The 17,835-nt window shown below is 45.9% G+C and overlaps 1 protein-coding gene across 1 annotated transcript in view; it reads left to right on the top strand.

The window, feature by feature from the left end:
- Positions 1–5,020: 5,020 nt before the first annotated feature.
- Positions 5,021–17,835, top strand: part of GMPPA (GDP-mannose pyrophosphorylase A) — a 34,720-nt gene continuing 21,905 nt past the window's right edge. Inside the window, exons 1-7 of the mRNA XM_066575505.1 lie at positions 5,021–5,124; positions 7,599–7,649; positions 9,947–10,044; positions 12,650–12,753; positions 13,171–13,363; positions 14,340–14,399; positions 16,327–16,457. Coding sequence (XP_066431602.1) covers positions 7,610–7,649; positions 9,947–10,044; positions 12,650–12,753; positions 13,171–13,363; positions 14,340–14,399; positions 16,327–16,457 — 626 coding nt within the window. The 5' untranslated portion in view covers positions 5,021–5,124; positions 7,599–7,609. The remainder of the gene's footprint in view (positions 5,125–7,598; positions 7,650–9,946; positions 10,045–12,649; positions 12,754–13,170; positions 13,364–14,339; positions 14,400–16,326; positions 16,458–17,835) is intronic.

Raw genomic sequence — 17,835 nt, 5'->3', positions numbered from 1 at the left:
AGCAGCCCCATTCAACACGGAGAAGACCGGACTGCGCAAGCGCGTCTAATCGGGAGATTAGACGCTGAAAATTAGACGGCACCATGGAGACGGGGACGCTAGCAACGGAACAGGTAAGTGAATAACTTCTGTATGGCTCATAATTAATGCACGATGTACATTACAAAGTGCATTAATATGGCCATACAGAAGTGTATAACCCCACTTTGTTTCGTGGGACAACCCCTTTAAGTGTGCAAATGAAGCCTTCACTGAATGCAGTTAATAGCCGGAGGGCTCTTATCTGCGCTTAGATCCTATTGTTCTCCATGGGGAAACAATGCTATCAGTACTACCCGTGGAGAACTCATCCATGATTAGGATTATCAGGACCACACAATGATTTGTTAGGCTGGCTTGAATTTAGCGATCAGCTAGCAGCAAACAAAAAGTGCACGATGGCCGCGCGTTTACACGCTTTTTAGCGGGGTTTTTTGAGCAATCATTGCTCCGTGTAAATGGGTCTTTAGTATTTAGTACTGATCTACTATGCAACAAGTTCATTGAATGACAAAAAAATACAAAGACAAACAAAACATGGCTCCTGCACACTTGTGTTTTTCTTGCACGTCTTTTTTACACGATATCACTGCGTTTTTTTTCACGCGATTGTCAATGGGGCTTTCTAATGTTAAAAATGCATTGCAAATTGGTGCTTTGCAATTTTTGTGCGATGCGTTTTTAACATTAGAAAGTCCCATTGACAGTCGCGTGAAAAAGGCGCGCAAGAAAAATGCAAGTGTGCAGGAGCCCTCATGAGCAACGGTGTGACTTTTTATAAAAAGATGGATATGATCTACAATGCTGCTATGTCACCGAATCTTCACGCTAAGGGCGCCCACCCACTGGCGGTTTTTTTTTTCCCTGCGAAATTCGCAGCATTTTTTTCTCTGCAGGGGTCTATGGGACTTGTAATGTTAAAATCGCGATCGCGCAAAATCGCAATTTACCGTGAAATCGCGATTTTGCGCGATCGCGATTTTAACATTACAAGTCCCATAGACCCCTGCAGAGAGAAAAATGCTGCGAATTTCGCAGGGAAAAAAAACGCCAGTGGGTGGGCGCCCTAAGGCTTCTTTTCACATGAGCGTATATCGTCCGGATGTTTTCATGGCTGGCCAATATGCACTGTGATCTGATGCATTGGATTCCAATGCATCAGATGACATGTGCGTATTTCTGAGAGGTAAAAATGGCCGGCTAATATAGCGCCGGGTATTTTTATGTTGAGCCCAAAAGATAGTCCTGGAACTATCTTTTGGGACAAGATACGTCAGCCGCTGCATGGGCTCCTAGGGGAGGCCATGACAGCAGCTGGAGGTGGGAGGGAGTTTAGCAGCGTGGCTGCTAAACTCCCTCCCTCTGTTCACCTCCCCTGTGCGGGCTCACCTCTCGTTCCTCCCCGCTCGTTCTGTGCCATGGGAGGGGGTTGGAGCTAAGCCCTGCCCTGCTTCCTCCCATTGATGGCTATGGACAAGGGGTGGGGTGTGGGCAGAGCTAAGCACCCACCCACCCTCTCCTTGCCCCTTGTCCAAAGCCATCTATTGGAGGAGGCAGGGCAGACCTGATCTTAGCTCCGCCCCCTCCCATTGCACAGAACGAGCGGGGAGGAACAAGAGGTGAGCCTGCGATAGGGAGGAAGGTGAAATGGGTGATGGCCTGGTGAGCTCGGCGCCTCACCAGGCCATATAAAAGGGCACACCAAACCTTTGATTTGTGCACCCGTTCAACAGGCTTTTCACTCCCAACGTAGCGTATATCGGCCGGCTGATATGCACTCATGTGAAGGAAGCCTTAACTCTAGACTAAAAAGGGCGTGTCTAGGCGTAAATAATAAAAAAAATAGTTGCACTGCTTTCAAAAGCAGGTGTGCGTCGTTTAGAGTAAATAGTCTCAATAAAGTCCAAAATCTGGTTGTGTGCATGTTTTGGTAAGTCTCCCACGCATGTGGGGTTTTTTCTGTGCATGGTTTCACCCATCTGTTGTGTGGGGGTCCAACCGCTGCGCCCCCCACCAATCCAGTGAATGGGGAACCAAGTCCTCCCTATTGCTAAGTTCAAGGCTGTTTCTTTCTATAGCTGTAATGTTGCAGTGACAGGACTGCTATCCGCACAGGCATGGCCACTACTCTGTCCGGTTCAATGGGGCTGACAGAGATGCAGAGCACTCAGCTTTTTCCGTCAGCTCCATTGGCTTTGTGATAGACATGATGAATGATGATGAGTCAGTGTAAAATGTCTATTGATTTGTATAAACCAAATGTATTATGCTATTGTAATGACTTCAGCCTAATGTGGAACTCTGCTGCATAAGGAAAGAGTTAAATCACAGTGTTATATGTTATTGCTTGTGTTCATCTTGGATGTTTCCCCAGCCCTGCCCCCACACAGAAACTTCTTAAATAACACAGAGACCTCTCAAACAATGACTTGTCACGAACACAGAAATTCCTTCAGCTAGGACAAAGTCCAAGCTACATTGGACTTGAGAGAGGTGTGGGGAGAGGGAGGCGGGGGTTCTATATGATCCGACAAATGAGAATCTTATATGTTACTGATGTAATCTGTTGCACGCCCATTAAAGGGCGGTTATCATGTGTTATAATAAAAGCCTGAGACTCTACACATTGAGATAGAGACTCTCCCGATTTAGACCAGCATTTGTGTCTGATCTGGTCGATGATGTGTGCACACTATACAATTTGGAAGCTACAGAAATACCCCGAAGCCTGATGGAGAAAATATGATCTAGCACAGCTTCTTCACAAGGAGCTTTATTGACCTGATGTCTCCTATGGAGAAGGAAGGTCAGCAGGGCTTAATTCCCAGTCTTTGCTCCGCTGGAGATTTCCCTTTCCCTGAGCTCGCCTCTTTACTCTCTGGAATACACCTTTATTATAGCCTGACTTTGGTTTGGAATGGACTCGTACCAGCATGGAATATGACTATCTGTCATACAATGCCTGTTCAAGCCCTGGTGAATATGTTGGTGGGGGATAACCTGTCCATAGGTCCTCCATGGTGTCAGGTCTAGCGCTTGTGCTGGCCAGGCCACATGCTGAACCTCCTCTTTATGCTCCTTACGCTACGCCTGGACATGGCGAGCTGCATGGAAAAGGGTATTATGCTGGAAAATAACATCTCTGTCCAAAAACAGTAAGTGGACCTAATTGGCCAAAATGTCAGGATCGTCCATGGTAGTCCCTCTCCGTAAAACCATGAGATGAATGCCCAAGCCACAACGGATCCACCACCATTCTTGACTGTGGGATGATGGGCTTCCTTTGGTGGTCTCCAGGCGTAAACACATCTTGTGGTGTGGAATAACATGAAGGATGCCTTGTCAGACTTAATAGTGTTTGCAGCTATCTGCAGACCAGGGTTTGGGCTCGTGAAACCCTTGTAGTCGTCTTCATGTATTGGTCATGTAACCAGCGGGTTGGGAGTTGCTGCTCTGCTGTGAAAGTACAGTTTGCGGCGTTCTCCCTTTAATGGCTGACACAGGATGCCAGGAAGGAAGCTTGAGCGCGCTGGTCACTCTGGTTGGCATAGGGTTGCCACTGCCTGCTTACTGCCCGGTCGGTGGTTATGTCCAAAGGCACATATTAGTGGGCAGTCAAAAAAATGCCATCTAAGAGCAGCATTGGGTTGCAGCCTGACGGCATCTAGTTTTGGGGCCCCTCTGTGCCTCCACCTGCAGCTCGCATTCTCAATGAGGATTCCGTTATTTTGATAGACACCTCAATGTATCCACCATTGTTCGCAATGCCACAATATTGTTTCTCTACAGCTGGGGCTCATTCACAGCCTGCCTGTATTATGTCCGTATTGTTTTTGCGCCATTGATTCGCACTGGCGTGTTGAGATGAGTGGGTTGTTTTTTTTGGCAGACTGTTAATTAGCATGTACAAAATTGCAGCATGTCCCGTTTTCGTCCATATTTATAGAAGACCAAAAACGGCATTAACATCTATTGGATCGTGTAAAAATGCAGCGGTTGTGTGCGTATTCACTGTGTTTTTTGCATCGTGCCAGGGGGCAGTGATAACAAAAGTGACAGCAAGTGAGCTGCCTTGTTTTTTTTTTTGCACACGCGAAAAACAGTGAATAGGATTTAATAGGGACCATGCAAAATGCATGCAACGCGCATACGGGGCGTCTTATACTGACTGACATTGCATGCGCCAGTGTGAACAGGCCCTTACGGTAAAGCTGCACATTGACTTTTGAGAGCAACATACATCATGTACCCGAAAATCGCACTATGGCGCTGCTTCACTGCACCCTAAAGTACGGGCGTATGGTTACACCGCAACTCGTCACAACCCAACGATTGTAATAAAGCCATCAGGGTTGTTTTTTTTGCAATTGGCGAGTTGCAACACAACTGCATTCATGAGGTTATGATGTAACTGCGCCATAAGGCGATCCGTGGCCGCTTTTTATACGGGACAGTTGGGGATGCCTCAAGCCGGTAATAATACATAATCGGGAAAACTTATCAAAACTAAATATGGAGCACTTCTAGCACTTCTAGCACTTTCTAAGTTTAATTTGCAAAGTAGGAAAAATATAAATTTAGAAATTTTTGTACAGCAGTGGTGAGACCATAAAAAAATTAGGTGTATGAGGCAAAAAACACTCCTCGGCTCCTAACCAATCACTGTGCACCAGCCAACCCAAACCACCAATCACTGTGCACCAGCCAACCCAAACCACCAATCACTGTGAATCAGCCAACCCAAACCACCAATCACTGTGAATCAGCCAACCCAAACAACCAATCAGGTTGTGAAGCGAGCAGAAGTGTTGTGGAATACAGATGCTCCCTGCACGCACAGCTAGAGAGTCATGTGACCGGAGAAAGTCACCTGACCTCCTCTTAGCATGTACACTCTAGCCTCTGCTGAGTACTAAGGGGCGCGTCACTATGGTAACCACGTAGAGCGAACGAAAGCCGTCACGTGCCGCCTTCCATCCAATCAGAGGGCCGCTAGGCCGACAAACCACTAATCCCGGCATCCCCTTCCCGGCTGACGTGCCATGTAGCTGCAGCCACTGAGGCGGAAGTGCCGACGGAGAGCAGGTAACTAGTCAGCTGTGCCTGGCGTGTAAGGGTTAATCAGGGCTGTGTGTTACATGTTATACTGCCTGCACCGGGCTTGCAGTGCAGGGGGGACTACAAGTACCAGCATGCCGTGTTACTGCAGGTGCTTGTAGTCCCACAGCTTCTTCAGAGAAGGTTGCTCTGGTATTTGTAGTTCCTCCAGTGACCGCAGACTTCGGGCTAAATGGGGCTTTTAGGTTTTGTCATGAAAAATACTAAAACTTTCTAATATATTTTTGCTTTATTTACTCACAATTTCCCAAATCCCCGCTTGCTGTCAGTGAATGGGAGCCTTACATTCTGGCGTTACACTCCTAATGCTCCAAACAGAGGGTTAAACTAGAGGTCCGGGCCATAATCCAAAACCTATCCTCTCCCCACCCCATCACTGCTAGCTGAAGGGGCGCCACAGCCCCCCCCCCCCCCTTCCTGAGCACAGCTGTGCTGATGGCTTGTTACAATGTATCAGTCTGCAGTGTTTATCTCACAGAGGGTTGTCTAGACTGGATACAATGTAACAAACTGTCCGCTGTGAGACGCATTCAGTCATTGTGGATTGTCCATATTTGGATTTGAACACAAATGTATTCAGTGACAGCAGGCAGCGATCTTGTAACTGGTGAGAGGAATTGACACACAAAGTACACCACCCTACCAAAAGTATTTGGACTCCTGAGCAAGAATCAGAAGTAGCATTTATTTCCACATGTTCATACTTAGTGGGGCTCCTTTGGCCCTAATGACATTGGATACTCTCCGTGGCATACTTTCTACCAACGTCTGACAGACTTCAGCTGGTATTTCCCTCCATTCATCCTGCAAATGTCTGGGGAGTTCTCTCAAAGAAGATGGACTCTGTTCCTATTTCCTGACCAAATGTTCCAGTTCATCCTAGAGATGTTCAGTAGGTTCAGGTTTGGTCTCTGTGCAGCCGGTCTAACCGTGGGACATCCGTATCCTCAGACCAACATAAAACAGAGATGGATGTGTGACATGGCTCGTTGTCTTGTTTGAAGTATGGCCGACCATTCCCAGAGTATTATCACATTGTCGGCAGCACATTATTGTCTAGAATGTCAGGGTCACCTCCATGTTCATGGTTCTTGTCACTACAACTAATGGACTGAGACCATGTCACGTGACACATCCCCAGACCATAATGGAACCTCCGCCGTACTTAACTGTTGACACAACACACTCGGGCAGAAGACGTTCCCCAGGATCCTCCACACCCGGGGGCATCCATATGATGTTAAGATGGAGTAATGAGATTCCTCACTCCATAGGACGTTCTTCCATTGCTCAACTATCCAATGACGACGCTCCTTGCAGCATTGTAGACGGGCCGATGCATTGCACTTTGTGATGGACGGCTTGTGTGCAGCTGTTTAACCCATATAGCCAATAGTGTGCAGTTGCCGTACGAACTATGGCTGACACCTCCAAGCCTCTGCATCTGATGTAGCATGGTTTAGGACACATGGAATGCTAATAATACACAATTAATCAAAATACTAACAACGACATGTCTGTCCGTGCATGTGTGAGTGACTTGCATGCCCCTCCCCTGATCACATGGCAGTGACATCATCAAAGGTCCTTCATCCCGAGTGAGTTACATGCACCGCCCCTGATCACGTGACTGTGATGTCATCAAGTCCGGTAAGCACATTACTGCTGTCCGGCTAAGTGATCGTTAGGCTGCCGGGGTTTGTAGGGGATGGAATACTAACAAACCCCTACAGCAACCAACCTGTGATATCACCGTGATGTGATCAGTCACCTGTGTGGGAGGAGTCTGGGGTCACATGACCAGGGGTTGATCAGTATGTGCAGAACTCTGCTGTGCTGCTTTTTATCCCTGCTGTACTTGTAGCAGAGCTGTGTGTGTGTGTGACATGCATATAGCAGAGCTGTGTGTGTGTGACATGCATATAGCAGAGCTGTGTGTGTGTGTGAGATGTTCATGTAGCAGAGCTGTGTGGCGCATTGTGCCACCAGAAACACTGTTCCTATAATTCCCTAATAATTACTAGTTCTACTACTACACCCTACTGGTGTCCAAATACTTTTGGTAGGATTGTGTGTGTTATGAAACAGTCGGGGGCCTCTTGGGAGGTCTAGCCGGGGGGCCGCAGGGTGATTTCACAGCTGTGCTGAGGATTCCGCTCTGTTTGTAGAGCAGGACAGGGGAATCCCTGCGGCCAAACTGTGACGGCTATGGACTGAACCAAACATCGTTGGGCAGACCCCATTGACTATAATGGGGTCTGCCTGCTTTCCACCCAGCTGTGCGGTATTTGCAGTCGCTGATATGAAACGGGCCCGATAAAAGGAACATACAGGAGTTTCCAGAATCGGTCATCCCCACAACTGTGGTCCGCAGCCCCCGGCGGGACGTGTCGGTCGTTTCTCTGCAGCTTCCTTATCGTTGTCTTCATCTCTCGTTTCAGACGCTGCAGAAATGTTGAAAGCCGTTATCTTAATCGGGGGCCCGCAGAAGGGTGAGTGCGACTTATGTGACTGCAGGTTCTTCCACTTTTAGGGTTTGTTCACATGTTGCTGATCTGCAGCAGATTTCACCCAAAGAATTGATTTCACATTGAAGACGTAAAATCTGCTGCAAATCCCCACCATGAAATTTACTCTCTGTTTGGCTTTGTCCACACGGGCGACACGGCATCACAGCGGGAAAATGACAGCGATATCGCATTGCTGGTCTGTGCGATATCGCTGCAGTTTCTCATGGTGATACTGCGACTTTGTGCACCTCATGCGAGGATTTTCGGTGGGAGGGCTTGAAATATATGCCCTACCCCAAAAATAAGCCGCAGCTGAAGAAAAGAAAACGTTGTACGTGGCTCCACTGCAGCTTGTACCGGGCCATGGTCGTCGTCTTCTCTTCTGGCCGGGGATTAAAAAATTCACGCCTCCTGGAAGCGCTAGCTGTGATTGGCTGACGCTTAGCCAATCAGAGTGAGCACTAGATGAACGGCTGTGATTGGCTAAGTGTCAGCCAATCACAGGCAGCGCTTCTAGGAGGCGGGGATTTTTCAATCCCTGACCAGAAGAGGAGAAGAGTAGTAGTGCTGGGGACCAGCAAGAAGACGTGGCAGGGGTGACAGCGCTTCTTAGGTGATGTATGTGTATTTTTTTTCCTGCAGCTAGGGCTTAGATTTATCTTTGACAATAGGATTTCGTACTGTCAAAGTTGCACCGCACAGCAAGTAAACCAGGTGATTTAAAAGTGGCTCAGCACTCACTAGAGTTCCTTACACGGTGGGTACAGGTAGTCTTTGACAGCCGACACTTACCTGAAACAGCCGCGATCAGCATTAACGCTGATCACGGCTTTTAACCCCCTAAATGCAGCTGTCAATTCTATAAGTGCTGTTTAAATGCCCCAGTCAGTATTCCGGGGTCCTGAACTGCTGCCTCACTACCCCGATGAGATTGTGAGGTGCCGTTCAGTTGCCATGGCAGCCTTGGGCATTCTGAAGCCCCCAAGAGCTGCCATGGGTGATTACCTATCAAGCCTTGCCTGTGGCATGATAGACTGCCTGTCAGATTGCTGTATAGTGCAATACTGTTGTATTGCATTATACTTTGAGCCATCAAATGATTGCCAGTTCAGGTCTCCCATGTGGACTAAAAGAATGGAAAAACAATTTGAAAAATAAATAATCATTTTTTTTATTAGAAAAAGTAAAAGATGATAAAAGTTAATAAATTATTCACCGTGCAAGCTGTTAATCGGGGGAAAAAAAATGACCCCAGAATTGCGCTTTTTTTTCCATTTCGCGCCACTTAGAAATTTTTATATGTTTATCACTACATTATATGGTACATTGTAAAATACAACTCGTCCCGCAATAAACAAGCCCTCAGACAGCGACGGCGATGGATAAATAAAATCATTTAGATTTTTTTTTTTTTTTTTTTTTTGAACGTAGGGGAAAAAGCAAAAATAAAGAAGAATTTTTAAAAAAAGGGGGCGCGTAATTGAGGGTTAAATGTATGGCACTGTGCCTGGTATTCTATGAAGAGGCCACAGCACTTGCCAGAACACTGTGGCCCCTCGTGCAGCTGATCAGCATTTTAGACTGTCACCAATCACATATTAATACTGATATTTTAGTCCCAGAAACCCCCTCTGAGGGTTTGTAGATATCTGCAATCTTTTGTCCAGTGCACTGAAGATAATAAATAGACTAACTTTGCTCTCGATTAACAATCTTCTACTGCTTTGTGTATACAGCTCCTATTTAGATATATGTATCTCCATGGTAACAGACTACATGCTGCCCCTGTGTAGTCTGATCCTGAAGTCATGTGTTACTCTATGATAACCTACAGACTATAGTTGTAAGAGCATAACACAGGACTGCTGGGTCAGACTACACAGGGGTTGTTTGTAGTCTGTAACCATGGAGACACATAACTCTACACAGATGCTGCATACACAAAACGGCAGAAAATTTTAAATCGAGATTGTGAAGTTGCTTATTTTTTATTTTAGATGCATTTGAGCAAAAAACTAAATCTCAAGTAAATAATGCTTGAAAGGGACGTTCCCGCAAATGTCTTTTATAGCGCCTCTACTGGAGGGTCTGATTGGTGGAGGACCGACTGCTGGGACCCTCGTTGATTCCAGGAATAGTAGGGTCTCTGCCTCACTGCTTGTCTGCAGCTCTTGCCAACCCCCTTGTCATGGAACAAAACCATGGATCTAATAATGAACGGTGAGGAAGTTGGGTCCAAGTGACACGTTTATGGGATGTCCATTCTCTTCTCTCCATAGGTACCCGATTCCGGCCTTTATCCTTTGAGGTTCCCAAGCCCCTGTTCCCTGTTGCTGGGGTCCCCATGTTACAGCATCACATCGAGGCGTGCAGCAAGGTAAGCTCTCCAGTCCTCCGTTGTCGGACTCTATAGTAAGCGCATCAGAGGGGTTTGAGCTTCTTTTCGTACATCATTTATTGGTCTACACCACCTTAATACTTTTTTAGAAGCACGTTTAATTAAAGTTTAGCTTTTTTTTAATGATTTTTTTTCCCATTGGATGAGCTGGACCTCCTTTCTTTGCATCTGTGTTGCGCCTGGTCAAGCGGTCCGTGCTTACGTCCTCTGGCGAGATTGGTTGGTGAGCTGGTGGGCTTCCTTTTTTAAAAATCTTTTGCGTGGTCCTAAGCCCTGTCCCCATGTCATCACATCGAGGTGCGCAGCAAGGTAAGATCTCCGGTCGTGAGTTGTCAGACTCAATAGTATAGGAGACCCTCTATCATTTAAACCCTCAAGGTTGTGGCCCTTCTCCCCCCCCCCCCCCTCCCTCCCCGACTTTGGTTTCTTCTCCCCACTTTCAAAACATCCTACCTCTTATTTTCCCATCAGTGCCCAGTAGATGTCTGAGGGCGGCTGCTCAGCAGGATAAATTGTATTTTCCAATGGTACTATTTAATGTACCACATAATGGACATCCACACTGCGGCAAAAATGACGTAACTTTATTCTGCGGGTCATTACGATTTTAAAAGAAAATAAAATCTCTTAAAAACTAAAACCCTTTTCCAGTATTTATAGTAAAAAAAATCTAAACCAAGCCACAATCTGTATTTGGTATCGTCGTGTCTATAAAAGTTCAATATATCAAAATAATCCATCATTTACCCCGTAGGGTGAACGTTGTCAGAAGAGAAAACGTATAATGTCAGAATTTCGCTTTTTTTGGTCGCCTCATCTCCAAGAAAAAATTTAATAAAAAACAATCAAAAAATCTCACGTACTCCTTAAAGATGCTGGTAGAAACCACAGATCAGCCTGCAAGAAGTGACCCTCACACAACCCTGCTGACAGAAAGAATAAATAGTTTTTTGTTTCTTTTTACTTTTCTTAGCCTTTTATTTTTTGCAATAATACATTTTTTCAATTACTGTTTTTTTTTTCTTTAGGCCCCCATAAGACATTTGAACTTGCAATCATTTGCTGACTTGTATCATGCGCTTCAGTATTGCAATATATGGTCGTTCTGACTACCTTATATTAAGCCCTGCCACAGGCCTGTTTTAATAGGCAGGAATAAACGGCAGCCATGGGGTCTTTAGACACTCAAATAGCGCCTTGCAATCCCTTTACATGGGGGCCGTTCAGGATCCCTGAGCGCTGATTGGGGCATTTACATCGGTGTGAACGATGATCTCGGCTGTTACTGGCAGGTGTCGGCTGTCAAGGAAGGCCGACACTGGCCGTGTATGTATATATTTATGTGATATATACATCAAAGTGCCTCCCTGTGTCTATATATGTGTGAGGGTATGTTCACACGGCATTCGATGTGGAATCTGCATCCCGTTATTATGTTGCTACATGCAGATTTGTCGTATACCTTGTAGCGGATTCTCTATAGTTCTTCCCCCTCATTTAAAGGGGAAGTCTGCAGACTAGATTGACATTTTGTGCAAGTAAAATCAGCACCGCAGATTCATCTACTGAGAAGTTTTTTCCGGCACCGTGTGAAGTTTTTTTTTTAAATGTCATCCGTACTGCTGAATGGGGATACCTTTTAGATTTTCTTTTTTCAGGGCCCCTTTAATTTCCCCCTCTGCTCTATCTTCTTTGCTTGCTGCGCTATTCAGGCTCAGTGATGTGTCCGGGCTTTGTTTCTGTAAAACCCGCCCACCTTACAGCGCTTGGATCCGGGGAGGTGCAACGAGGTTGTGGGCTCCATAGTTTCAGAGAGGGGCCTGAATCTGTGCGTATCCTGTAGATGTGCCATAGATGTCCGAGATAAGCATACTTGGCTTGATAGGCAATCTGCAATGGCCGCCTCAGCTGTCAGGGCAACAGAATAGGATCTCATTTCTGAGCGCCTTTCAGGAGCCCCCAACTCCAGTCAGGGCATTTTAAAAGCTGCTGTCAAACTTGACAGTGGCATTTAAAGGGTTAAAAGCGGCGATCAGCGGTGCTGCTGTTCAGAGATGTTGCGGTCGGAGTGTCTGCTGTAAGAAACCTTCATTGCATGGAGTGGGACCGACCCCGGATCCCCCTCGATACAAATCCTGAACCTTTATGACTTAAATGTACATCCTGGAGCATTAAGGGGTTAATATTGATGGGTTAATCTTTTTTTGACCCCTGGAACCTCCACCAGTCAACACCATGACTAAGCTGAGATGCAACTTCACCCCAGAATTCCCTATAGTACCTTTCATAGTCCTGCAGCTCAACCTCGCTTACTAGAATGCAGCTGAGCTGCAGTACCAGACACGGCCACACAGGGACGAATGGCGCTGTGCAGGATACCGCAGCGGTCAACTCATAGGGAAGGATCCATCAGAGTGAGATCTGGAAATCTTGGCTCTATGCATCCTTGTCCAGATCTTGCACTGATGAGGGTTAATGAGTCTGTAATCTGCAATGAATGGCTCAGTAGTATCTCTGCTTCCTGTTCCCCCACAGCTCCACCACCGTACTGTAACCCAATATTCACGACCCCGCTCTCTCATAGGTGCCCAACCTGAAGGAGATCTTACTGATAGGGTTTTATCAGTCCAACGAGGCCCTGATGCGCTTCCTGGTCACGGCACAGCAGGAGTTTAAAGTGGCGATCAGGTGAGAAGTCGTCACGTTATTTTATGCTGCACTCCGAGGTCTAATTTCCATACAGGGAAGCGTTAATCATGAGAGGGCTGGGGCTCTAATGAAGGGGCCACATTCAGTGTAATGCATGTGTGTGAGGCAGCGAGGTGGAGGATCCTGCAGCCTGATGGACTGAGAAGAGCAGATACTGAACCGACGGGTAGCTGTGAGATCTGCCAACATCATAGCTAGTGGGGAAGGAAGCATCATTTTGGATGCAGCTCTGGATGTGACTGGAGTATGACATCATTTACTTTGATTAATGTAGAACTTTCTACAAAACTTTCACCTGACACTATACAGAGTCTAATAGTAAATCAGCGATGGTAATGGTGGTATATGGTTGTTCCGTGGTATTGTGTACTAATGCAGACCTCCTACTCTTGACAGGTATCTGCAGGAATTTTCAGCCCTGGGCACTGGCGGAGGCATCTATCACTTCCGAGACCAGATCCTCTCCGGGGGGCCGCAGGCGTTCTTTGTGATGAATGCAGATGTTTGCTGCGAGTTTCCTCTTCCCCAGATGTTGGAGTTTCAGAAGAAACATGAAGAGACGCACCAGTACATCATGCTGGGGACCACGGTAATCCGCGGTGTAGGGGTGAGACGCATGGGCTGATCTGCTGTGTATGGATAGTCTATAGGGCTGCATGTAGGGGGCAGCACCTTCTCTCTATAGTCATAGCCAGTGTCGCATCTTTGCAGTTTACCCTTTCTAAGGTCGTTTATACTCTACTGCTAATTCATGGAAATTATGGATCTAGATATTGGGGGCTGTGGGGTTTAGGGTAGTGTTATGGGAGTGCTGTTAACCCTTCTGTAATAGCGCCAAATCTTGGGCGACACTTCTAGGTGCAGCTTAGTAATTAATGCAAGCGCTAGCGGCAGCCACTCACACTTATTTAATAATACCCTCATTGACCCCCTAAATATCTTCTTCAGTCTGACTCATTAACTTATAGGCTGTTAATTAGTCTAATTAATGTGAATATTTAAAGGGGTTGTACAGGATCGCAAGTTATTCCCTAATTACAGGATAGAGGATGACTTGCTGATCAGTGGGGGGCTTAAAACTAAGACCCCCATCGATCCTGAGTATCGGACTCCTGTGTCCCCCATTGTCCTCACTGTGGGCTCACTGCACCCCGACGCAGTGAGGATGAGACTGGAATAACAGTCGCACAAGCATGCTGCTGCTACATTCACTTTCAATAGGACTGCTGGTAGTGATGAGCGAGCATACTCGCTAAGGGCAATTGCTCGAGCGAGCATTGCCCTTAGCGAGTACCTGCCCGCTCGAGAGACAGGGTTCGGGTGTCGGCGACGGGCGGGGAGCAGCTGGAGAGAGCGGGGAGGAACGGAGGGGAAATCTCTCTCTCCCTCTCTCAGACGCAGAGCGTTTCCTTATCCAGTAATCACACTTTATATATGTGATCTCCGCCACAATCCCAGAAGTGTTATCTTAGTAACGACTTCTCGGGGTGATATTCTGCATATTCGGTCCGAACACTACAACATGTATATAATGTTGTCCCGCTAATAAACGTCTTCTCTTACAGGCGAATAGGACGCAGTCTCTGAACTACGGCTGCATCGTGGCAGAGGCCAATACCCAGGAGGTAATATGGGCGCCAGTGCCAGGACAGCCGAGGAGGGGTAGTTCATGACATAACAGGGGGTGACTGGCATCAGATTAGTCAGGCACAGCTGAATCTCTAGCGGTCAGGGCCGATGCTGATCTGCTGCAGTGCAGAGGAGAATCCATCCAGTAGTTACATTCTGGATTCCATAGCGCACCAAATAAAAAGGGAAACTATTTCATTAATATGGAATATTGTGAAAACTTTGCTCTAACTTTCCTTCCTTCTTTCCCCTCAGTGAGGCGCTGTGATCTGTGAGTGGCCATTCTCCGGTTATGCTCAGACGGCAGAATCTGCCAGAAAATTTTCTGCACAGATTTCACCTGTAAAGCCTTGACAGAAATTTATGTCTGCGCCGCACACAGCGCTGCGTGTGGATTGAGCCGTCAGTAGGCCGAAACCGCGTGCAGAATTCTTACACAATTCCGCAAGCTCGATGCAACTCTGTGCGGAAGCCGTTAGAATTCCGCACACGGATTTTGCTAATTGACGAGGCTAAATCCGCCTGCAGGTCTGCAGCAAAACCACGGCAGAATAGCCACAGATTTCTGCCGCGGTTTTACAGGCAGTATCCTTAGAAGGGGACGTCTAGTTTAGGAAACCCATTTTCATATTCCCTAGTGAATGCCGAGTAGGGACTTCTGTTCAAGGCCATCTATTTATCAGTATGAAGAGCGGTTACAAAGAGTATTGGGCCATTTACACGGGACGATTATCGGGCAAAATCCATTCAAACAATCAAAGTTGAGCGATAATCACGAAGTGTAAATGCACAAAAATCGCTCACTCTTCATTTACAGGTTTTTATCGCCGACTTTTTCAGCTTAAAAACCATCTCTGAAGCATGGGCTTGTCGTTCTGTGTAAATGCTCCCCTCTCCACATAGAAGGTGACCACTGAGCGAGAAGCCCGCGATCCGGCGGTGAAGCCTGTGTAAACGCTCTGCACCAGCGCTAATGACCTAGTAGTGACATCAGCGCTCCTGCTGTCGTTTACCGGACTGTCGAGCCGTATAAAAGTGCCAGAGCTCGTGCTCCGGAGGATCCGTCCTGTTCCGCGTTACACAGACAACCTGTTGATGTTATTGGACGCTGTAATGCTTGATCTCACCTGTGGAAGCTGAACACTTACTGCCACACTTCCCCACAGATCACAGCTGGTCGCTGCGGGTTCCAGCAGGGGGTCTTTATGTGCTCTGCTTATTGTCAAGGGACCCTTTTAACAAATAGGAATGTTACGGAGTGGGGACCCCTTTTAACTTAGATAAAAATGTTGTTAAAAAGTGGAGATTCACTAATTGGTCTATCGTACTGCGCCAATTAATTTTATAATATAGCTTCATAGCGATCAGAGCTGCTTTATCCTGTTATAGTGCTCCATATCTCCTTTACAGTTGTAACACAACCATAGGATAGATGATAAACATCTGATTGGTGGGGTCTTACCAATGAGACCCCCACCGATCCTGAGAACCATACGTCCTGTATCCTCCTCTTCTTGTTACTGCAGGCTCGCAAAAATCCATAGCCGAGTACAAGCGCCTGGCTATCTCCAACAGTCCCATTTTGAAGGTTGATGGAATTCAATCTACTCCTTGTGGGGAGGAGAAAGTGAAACAGGACCCATCTCTCAGGATAAGTGGGGGTCTCAACAGTGACGCCCCCGCTGATCACTTTTATCACCTATTTATCGATGGGTAATAAAAGTTAATTGTGGTAGAACCCCTTTAAAGGGAAACCATTTTGCATCCAGTAGGGGGAGCTCACTGCCTACAGAGTCATACAGCTCCCTTTGACCTCAATAAGCAGTTTGCAGTGAGCTCCCTCTAGTGGTGACTGCAGGCAGGCTGAATTTTATCAATGAACTGCTTGGAGATTATTGACGACTTTGTATTTGTTCTCGGCAGGTCCTGCATTATGTGGAGAAGCCTGGTACGTTTGTCAGCGACATCATCAACTGCGGGATCTACCTCTTCTCACCATCAATATTCCAGCACATTGCTGAGGTGTTTAAACGCAACCAGCAAGACTTGCAGCTGTGAGTCGCCTCTCCCCCTCCTCTTCCTCAGTGCACGGACCCCCACCTACATCCCCATCTCTCCGATTCTGCAGTGTCTTCCTATTTTATTTATTGTTTCCTCATGTACATTCATTCTTCTTCTTTTTCTCCTCCTCTGCCTCTATGTCCCTTGTACCTCCTGCATGTGTGGCCAGTTGTTCCTCCTGCATCAGGTGAGTGCTGTGTGTGGCACAGGCACATGGCATGAGCACTGGAGTGACCGTGGTGATGGCATCACAAACCTGTTCACTCCGCACAACCATTTCTTCTACAACTTCTCATCTTTCTTGTGTCATTCATCTCCGACTTTAGAGGGAATGTGTCGTCAGAAAATAACCTAATTGATTGAATTGGGTTTTTGTTTTCAACTTTTTTTTTCTTAATTGTTGGCATATTTTATTGCAACTAATTTTCAATATTATGATCTAGAGTTAAAAAAAAAAAAACACAACTTGAAATCTTGCAGTTCTCACACTGACCACTAAGCCTAGTAGCGGTCTGCAGAGAAAACTTCTGAGCATCGCAGGCAGGCTTACAATGACAGTTAAGGGTACTTTTAACCCCTTAATGACATGGCCTATTATGGGCTTAAGGACGCAATGATTTTTGGTGGATTTTCTTCTCCATTTATCAAAAGTCATAATTTTTTTTATTTTTCCGTCGACGCGACCGTATAAAGGCTTTTTTTTTGCGTGGCGAACTATAATTTTTATCGGCGTCATTTTTGGGTACATTGACTATATTGTAAAAATTTAGTTGCTTTTTTTATGATAGCAGGGAAAGAAAACGCATCAATTCTGCCATAGATTTATTTATTTTTTTTTTTTTTTTTACAGCGTTAATCATGCAGCATAAATAAGACAATCCATTTTTTCTGCGGGTCGGTACGGTTACAACAATACCAAAATTCTTACATTATTTTTAGGTTTTTCCACTTTTCGGCAATAAAAACCCTTTTTTTGGAAATCTTTTTTTTTTTCTTAATCGCTGCATTCAAAGTCCTCTAACTTTTTTATTTTTTGATGTACGGAGCTGTGTAAGGGCTTATTTTTTGTGAGACGAGCTGTAGTTTTTATTGGTGCCATTTTGGGGTACATACAGCTTTTTGATCACTTTTATTGCGTTTTTAGTGAGGCAAAATGCTAAAAATTAGCATTTTGCCTTAGTTTTTTTATAGTTTTTTTTTCTAAAGCTTTTTTCTGCGCACAGTCAAAAGCATGTGCAACTTATTGTACGCGTCGTTACGGACGCGACAATACCAAATATGTGGGATTTTAATTTTTTTTTTACCTTTTTTTTTATGCTAATCTGAGAAAAAGCATAAAAAAGGGTTTTTTTAAACTTTTTTTTATTCATT

This window comes from Eleutherodactylus coqui, chromosome 8, assembly GCF_035609145.1.
Source record: "Eleutherodactylus coqui strain aEleCoq1 chromosome 8, aEleCoq1.hap1, whole genome shotgun sequence".
Lineage (NCBI taxonomy): Eukaryota > Metazoa > Chordata > Amphibia > Anura > Eleutherodactylidae > Eleutherodactylus > Eleutherodactylus coqui.
This window is presented reverse-complemented; position numbering and strand designations above follow the sequence as displayed.